The 8317-nt window shown below is 40.7% G+C and overlaps 1 protein-coding gene across 2 annotated transcripts in view; it reads right to left on the bottom strand.

The window, feature by feature from the left end:
• Nucleotides 1–8317, bottom strand: part of LOC105559986 — a 33254-nt gene that overhangs the window by 4096 nt on the left and 20841 nt on the right. The window contains exons 1-4 of one of the 2 annotated variants that reach the window (XM_012008685.1): nucleotides 5456–5592; nucleotides 2990–3326; nucleotides 1549–1705; nucleotides 342–708 (exon numbers count right to left, since the gene is read on the bottom strand). In XM_012008685.1, the coding sequence (XP_011864075.1) occupies nucleotides 342–708; nucleotides 1549–1705; nucleotides 2990–3326 (861 nt within the window). In that variant the 5' untranslated portion in view covers nucleotides 5456–5592. Of the gene's footprint in view, nucleotides 1–341; nucleotides 709–1548; nucleotides 1706–2989; nucleotides 3327–5455; nucleotides 5593–8317 lie in introns of those variants that run through there. The other variant, XM_012008684.1, reaches the window with a different exon arrangement.

Genomic DNA, 8317 nt, shown 5'->3' with positions numbered 1-8317 from the left:
GTTGTCTTAGGCCGGCCTACCGCCCAATTCGAGCGCGTGGCAAGATGTGATCGCCCGGCGATCGATATTGCTATGCGCACATCTCGCCACGCGCTCGAATTGGGCGGTAGGCCGGCCTAAGACAACGATTTTTAATAATTAATTACTCGTTAACTATTACGAAAATTGCAAAATGGTACAGGACTTTTCCGTTCATCTCGATCCGTTCTACCTTCTCAAAAATTTTGTCGGATATGGAAAGACTCACCCTGTATAGTTAGTTAATGAGAGGATTGCTACAAGCAATGCTTTAACAAACTCTGTACAATCATCCGTCTTGTTAGACAATTATCGGGACTCGCCTCGGAGTGGCTCTCGCTTGGGTAATCGCTCGGCAGTGTGTCCGAATGCTCGATCACCAGATTCGCCTCGCTACCAGAAGTGGACACGGCCGCGTGAAGAAGAGCGTGCGCCCGCGGTATCTTCAGACCCTCGAACATCGTGATGTTGCTCAGGGACGAGCCGGAGAGCTTCGTTATCTCGGAGCCGGTGCCGCTTTCGAACGGATGTCGATGGACCACGCGCACGTTTCGGCGTTTCAGGCACATGTAGGAGCAGCCGAGGCCGAGCAGAAGTAACGAGAGGAACAGGATGGCGCAGATGATCAGCAGAATCTGGAAGCCTTTCAGCGGCGGTTCGGTCACCGACGCGGGCGTCAACGTGGCCATTCTGCGGACGAGAATCAGATTAGAGCGGGATGCACGCGACCCCGGGCGAGGGAAGCAACGTCGACGTTAGATGCTGCTGGTTAGCGGTGCACGGAGGTGACCTATCTCGCACCTATCCGCAGGCATAATCGGACCGCGAGGAACAAAGGCGCGCATTATCGTGGCATGTTCTGGACGGGGAGCGTTAACTCCTTTATTCGGTTCATCCGACGCGGCGAGATGGCGAACGCACGTTGCACGCAGAAATATTGAACGCGGTCTTCATTGATGCGTAAAAGATTAGGTGGTGGAAGGAAAGACTGATGTAACTTGTTTTATTCAATGTCGATGATACACGTCGTGTGAAATTCGATTTTTCGCGTTGGCGATAGTAGTTGTCGATATGTCATGTGGCAATAATAATTGATGGCTTTCTTAGCAGACAGGATATTCTGTTATTTCGAGAATGTCGATCTTAAATGGATTACTTAACAATTATTTTAAGTACATATCTCGCTATTGAGACTCGTTCTTTATCAAATTATATCACTAGCTGCGCTGAAACACAGCGCATGCAAAAGAATTACGTTGAGTACTTTCTAAAAAAGTATCGCCTCTTCGAAAAAGAACCGCGCTTTGATCATAAATTCGATATCGCTTACTACAGCGTCTATTTCAGTAACATTTTATCGTAAAATTTGAATTATTCAATCGACATAAAAATAATTTATGCATAATTTAGTTCATTAAGAATTTCAATGTTCGGTTAAGGGAATATTCTAACAAATATCTTACAATTTTTCTATGAAACTACTTGATAATACACTTTCTCGCGATAACAATTTCAACGAAGGATTCTTACATGCTCTCTGGCGGCTTAGGAGGCGCCGGTGCCACGGGTGGTGGATATCTGCAAACTATAGTGATAACCTCGTCCCCGTCCATTTCTAATCCCGGATGAAAGCGAACGACCACATTATTGGTGAACACGCGTAGAGGATCTTGCTTTGTACCGCATCCTGAAATATAGATCATTTTTATGCGATCAAAAGATAAATTCGTTCCGTAAAAATGAGAGCGCTTTAAACGCAATAACTAAAATATGATTATATTGCAAAACGGATAATCTATAATGTAGAAGTAAAGTAACCGGTCTAAAAACACTTGAAGCGATATCAAATTCAGGTTTCGTCCCGTTTGTTTTAAATGAAAGTTACGTAAAATTATTTTATACGTTTAAATTGGATCGAGGATAACTATATTATTACGTGTTTATGATCTACTGTCTTGTTACTTTTTTAAATTGAGCAATAATAATGCTCGAGACTGATCAATATTTGGCGCGGACAGTTGAGCGCTGCTCTAGCGAGCCGAAGATCTGAGTTCGAATCCAACTGAAAATTTTTATTCGATTGTCACCTCTTGGAAAGAACTGATAACCTGAGAGTGTCTTACAACTAGTCCCACTACACACCCTCAGAAAGGATTTCTGGTACTGAGACAAAACATATTTTTGACGCGTTTATAATTCTCACAACCTCATTTAGTATAAAAATAAGACAATAAAGAAATAAAATCAATAATTCTTATTCTCCTCTAAAATGTAGAGATTGTGACCCTAAGGGGAACTCAATTAAAGATTATTATTATTATTACAACGCTCAAAAATCGGGCAGGTCTGCCTCTGGTGAACAGGTACTCGCCAACACGGCCTGGCAAACGTGTTTTAATATGCGTTTTTATGTGCCAACTCCTCCCAGAAAAAAACCATGCCGATAAGCGTGGAGACTCCTGGAAGAAGCTTAAAGGAGTGGACTGAGATAGAATATTCTATCAATTGGCTGAGAAAGATTAAAGTAAAACTTATGTCATAAATATTTCTGGATAGTCTTTGTAAAACAATGTGAAATAATATATCTAATTAAATAAAGTGAAATCAAAATTTAAAAGTCTCCGTGACACCTTTAGAAAAATTGTTCAATCCGAATATCACGCAAGTGGGTCTGCTCGGAAAGATTATATGAAAAAAATAGTCTTGTTATCTATACTATATCATAGAATTACCGTTTCTTCAAAAAATTTTTTGGAGACTTACTTGCACGATGCTCGGATTGAGTAATTTTTCCAAAGGTGTCACAGAGACTTTGGAATTTTGGTTTCACGTGCAATTATTACATATATTTTTACATCGCTTTTCAGAGACTATTAGGGGAAAAGCGGTATTTTAGAATATTCTATCAATGGCTGAGAAAAACAATACCGTACGCTGCGAGAGTTTAAATTAAATTTAAATTAATACGTACCCTTCAGAGGTAGTTCCAATTTGGCGGTCGTCGCGCCCCGTCCTTTGAATATGCAGGCGCTGTTGCGATCAAAGTCGGCATAGGCCACTCCGTAAAACGGTTCCTCAAACTTAAGCTCGACTTCCATGCTACCCTGCCCGCAATTCAGATAGGCTTTCGTTCGATTCAGAAATATAATCGGCGAGATGTCGTCCAGCTTGGTGACTTTGCCGTCGAGGACCGTGCTCGGCGGCAGTCCCGGCTGATACTCGATGCTGTTGCCTTGCGACGCATAGTTGCTCTGGGACAACGCAATCGGAATTGCCGTCCAGAGCAGGAGTATCAATTTTGGCAGCATCTACAATGAGAGAATATTAAACTGACTTATCAAAAAATTAATTGGCTTGATATAAAAAACTTGAACATACAATGAAGGGGATCATTGTGATAATATAATCAAAGAATAACGATGTGAGAGCGATGAAAGTATCGATAATTAATTACAGATATGGTACATTAGTTAAACGAGAAAGAATGTTACATATTAAAAGATCTAGCGACAAAATTAATGAGCTCGCACTCTTGTTCTTTTACTATAAAATATTCCTTTTCATAAAACACACGCGGTATCACATATGTATCGCAATGTGATATAATACCACGACATACTTCGGGAATAAATGTATGCGGGGAGAATTTTCTTTTCAAATTTACTCTGAAAATCATGTAATCGTGGCATTTTCAAGGACTTTGTGAGTTTGTCGAAATTTTACTAGTAAAATGCATACTAAATACAGTTGCTAATAAAACGTATGATAAAATTTCAAAAAATTCTCATAAAGTCCTTTAAAATCATGCAATCGTGAGACAACAGGACTTTATGAGGGTTTTTGAAATTTTACCATACATTTTATTTGTAAAATTTACTGTAAAATGTAGGGTAAAATTTCCAAAAACTCTTATAAAGTCGAAATGCCACGTTGTCCCACGATTACGTGATTTTCAAGACAAATTTTAAGAGAAAATTCTCTCCGTGTAGAAGTCGTCGCTTCTTAGTGGTCCTTTCATGATTCTGAATAAACAGTCGTAACCCGTAATAATTTCATAACGATTTTATTATAAGACACGGCACCACATCCATTTCGCAATTAGCTTAATTGACGCTATAACGAGTTCTAATAACAAATGCGACATTGCATGTATAATATGTACTATAAAGATCGGTATCACGGTTTTCTCAGGTATCATCTGAGAAGCATGAGGAAACAACTCGACTATCCACATTCCCACGGACGACTTCCAGAACATGAGTTTTCCTTCGTATGTCTCGGCTACGTCATTGTTTAGATTCATCGCTCGATTCACGTGGGACTGTACACACGTAGGCAGTTTGACCACCGTAACGCACGTCTCGTTCTCCATACAAAGGTGTACCGACAGTCGCGCGTTCTTTTCGAACTGCAAATGCAGAAGCAGCATCGAGGCCAGCATCCATTTCTTACTGTTATACCGATATCACTTTTTTTACAGGGTTGGGAAAGTTACTTTATAAATGTATCTAGTTACAGTTACAGGTTTTTCGTTGAGAATGTAACTATAGTTACAGTTACAAGCTGTCAATTCTGATAAGTAACGCGTTACAGTTACTCAAAAAGTAACGAATCGTTACTTTGCAGTTACTTTCTTGGAATAGAAATAAGAATATCAAATCCGCATTTGAATTGTAAAGCGTCAATGAAGGCGTTTATGCGCAAATGCGAAGCCTAATGCGATCTGCGGAGGTTTAAAAAATATATAAAGTAACTATTAAATTAGTTAAAGTTATCAAAGAAAAGTAACTGTAACTTCGTTACAAGTAACGAGTTACTTCCCAACCCTGATTTTTTATTATAAAAACTTTGAGACACGCAAAACGATTCATCTTATATTTCTCTTAGAAATGCCATTTGTCCAGCTCGAATTCCACTTCGTCCCCGTATCATTTTGTTTCGCAGCGCGATTCTGTGGATATTTAACTTCTTAGAAGTCGCGAGAGACGGCGTCTGACCGAATATTCACCAGACGCAGATTAATTAAAAATCCGTGGGAAAAGTTGTGAGCCGAGAAAAGAGAAGAACTAACGTTTTCGGTTCACCCTGTACGGTACCTGGGGACGTCGCCCTTAGTTGGCGACTAGGCTGCAGTTGCACTCAACTGGAGCAAAGAGAAAGCCGTTATCCGTCACGATATCTCCATTCGGGATGCAGCACGGATAGACGCGGATTGTAATCTTCGATGTTTGACGTATCGATATAATCGCATCGAAACACCGGACGATAAAGATAAACGTTCCGCGAGCTACAAGCAAGTGATTGGCGAACGGTAACGCTCGTGTTCTTCTTTCCTCGTGTTCGTCGTTAGAAAACAAAATGCAGATGACATATTACAAGTGTAATGATATACGAAACGATTATATCCGGATGGTCGCCGCCCCTTGAAAGTGCTCACCTCGAGATACTGTTACGCTCGCTGTTACGCCGCCGGTAATTGCACTAAGCAAACGCACAAATTATAGGGATTACTGCACGCGTACAGAAATGTGTATCGCGCGCCTTCGCGTTGCAAACGCCCGTATCCGCGCGGCGCGGACGCGCGTCGTGAAAACGCCAGACGACGATACTCCCGGTGATAATAGATTCCCGCGTGAATCATTTCACTGGCCCCCGTCGCCGTCGCCCGCGGAATTCGCGATTCCGCGCGCGCCGGGCATTACCGTTCGGCCGCAAAACTGGAATTATAACGCCGCACGTTGCTCGCTGCCGTTTAGCTGCGCGTGAGAAACTCGCGTTTAACTCGTGCCGCACCGCCTCACATGCTCGCCACGTCGAGCGCGAGAAAATGTTGAAAAATAATCGTCGAAACTGTACTTCCGCCCAAAATCCGCACCGACAGCCTCATCTCGGTGTCACTGTGCCGCCGTTATTCAAAAACAAAGAAAATGAGATCAAGATCTCGGACAGTTAAACGGGCAAGAATTGACGCGCGGTGCACAGACGTTGAAAATAAAAAGTGAAATATATGCAAATAATTTAATAATGTATTCTAAACATTAATTAATAAAAATACTAATACGTAGATGTTAAATTAACAATTATGCTTTCACCTAAACGATAAAGAATATCGCATAGAATACGCAAGTTGCGTATCGAAGTTTCTAACTGGCGTCGGAGTTTACACACGTGCCGAAACTGTCACCTGTTATTGATCTTTATATTGGCTTTTTTGCTCGCTGATAATTTTGTCTTTTGATATCTTATGTATAACAAGATATTACATACATAATAATTAGCTGATATTAATGAGATTATTAATAGCAAATTTTGAACTCTTTTACTTGCAAATTATTTAATACTTTCTGTAATAAAAATTTTAATGACGGGGAGTAATTATTCCACTTCAAAATAATTATTGAACGTATCTGCGGTTAAATTTAAATATAAGCTTATTAAAGAAAACAATTTTTAGTTGTCAAATTTGTTTTCGTTTTATGCAGAAATTAGATTGTAATTTATTATTATTACCTTTTTGTCAAACTTTTACGTCAGGAGATGTAATGAAAATGCGTGACTTTAATAAGCCGGGAAAACAAATGCGTCGCCACATTCTCCACGGCGACGTTATTTCATTCTCTCGGTTTATTAAAAAATTGAAACAAATTTTTAACTTATTAACGTCTCGCAATATCACTCGTTGAAATTTCGCAGGAGTAATTTCGCGTAATAATTCACGCGATACTTTATAAAGTATATAATAATTCAACGTAAAGAATTTTACGATCACATTGAAGCGGGCTCTTTAAATAGACGCGTTTAAATTTAATACGCGACGGCCCGTGCGCCGGAATTAATTTGCGATGCGAGGAATAGAAAATTTATTCGACACTCATATCGGAACGTTAAATATTTTGAAGTTAACGGATTGCCTGGCGCACGTCCTTCGCGCCGCACGACTTGTTTACACGCGATTACCTTGTGTCATTCGCGCGGCGTCACTCGAGCCGGCAGGCAGCGATGCGATCCGCTCCGCGCGTCGTCGCGTTATTATCTCTCGAAGCGCGATTATTCTTTCCTAAATAACTACAACGTCAAATTCGCAACAATAATCTCGCGCGATTAATTAATACGTCTGACAACTGTGCCGACAACGCGGTTATTTAAGCAAACATCTCACGCGATTTACTCATTTAAAATAGAAACCGGAGCAACGGGAAAATTATAAATTGATTTATTTGTGAAACTTACGGGTGACGAATGTTTCTTCAAGAACGTACTCTCGGGTATAACTCGCGCTTTATTGAACACCTCACCGATCTAATTTGCCTATTCCCTTATCCGATTAGCGGGAAGCCACGTCGCATCGATTGTCGACGATTAATCTGATAAAGAATAGAATATTTGGTAGTAATTATTTCGAATCTATGAATATTTTGTCTTTAACTTAAGTCGTATACAATAGACTTTCACAACTTAAGTTTTCCTCTGCCTTGTCTTACGTCTACGACTAATTGTAAGATGGACTTAAACGTTTACGGATCGTTTTCTGCCATCAGCCTTACTTGCGAAATGAAACGGGCCGACGCGACGTCGAGTCAAGTGACAGCGCGACGCGTTTGATTAGTAAATGCTCTATCGCAATTAACTCCGGCGTTTTAACATTTACCAATCGCGTGGCATAAATTCGGCGTTACATTGTTTATTGAAGCTCTCGTACGTTCGTCGCGGTTTCGTCGCTACGACGTATTTAACCGGCTGTTCATTTGGGGAACGAATTGTCAGGCAAATCGTAGCTTGATATTATCGTACCTTTGCTATGTCATTTTTCGCGATGTAATAGAGTTGCATGTTTATTGACACCGCGGATGCCATGCAAAGTATTGTGCGACTATCTCGGGACGATCGTTATTAATCCCTTTTGTGTTTTCGCGAGTGAGTGTTGTGTGAGTGACTCGAAATAATAACGAAGACACGAAGAATCAAGAGAGGAGGAGGAGGAGGAGGAGCAGGAGGAAGCATCGGGCAACGGCGGAGCAACCAACAGGGTGAGTGACTCATTATTTATTATTTCATTTGTCACTCTCGGAATTAATCACTTTATACGCGCGGCACAATTATTTCTCGAAACATTGCTTATTTACGGAGCTGTATTTTAATTTACAATTAGAACGTATCTATTTAGTCGTTACAGGTCAGCGTTACGGCTCGCGCATCGTATCGGCTGGCGACGAAATTTATTCCTTTGATTCGAGCTGACAAACTTGGAAAAAAGGCTCCCTTTCACCTGATTTTCAAAATACGCCATTAAAGTGTCGTA

This window comes from Vollenhovia emeryi, unplaced genomic scaffold (assembly GCF_000949405.1).
Source record: "Vollenhovia emeryi isolate VEMERY1.0 unplaced genomic scaffold, V.emery_V1.0 DF939246.1, whole genome shotgun sequence".
Taxonomy (NCBI): domain Eukaryota; kingdom Metazoa; phylum Arthropoda; class Insecta; order Hymenoptera; family Formicidae; genus Vollenhovia; species Vollenhovia emeryi.
Note: the sequence above shows the minus strand (reverse complement) of the source record. Positions and strands in the feature narration are given on the sequence as shown.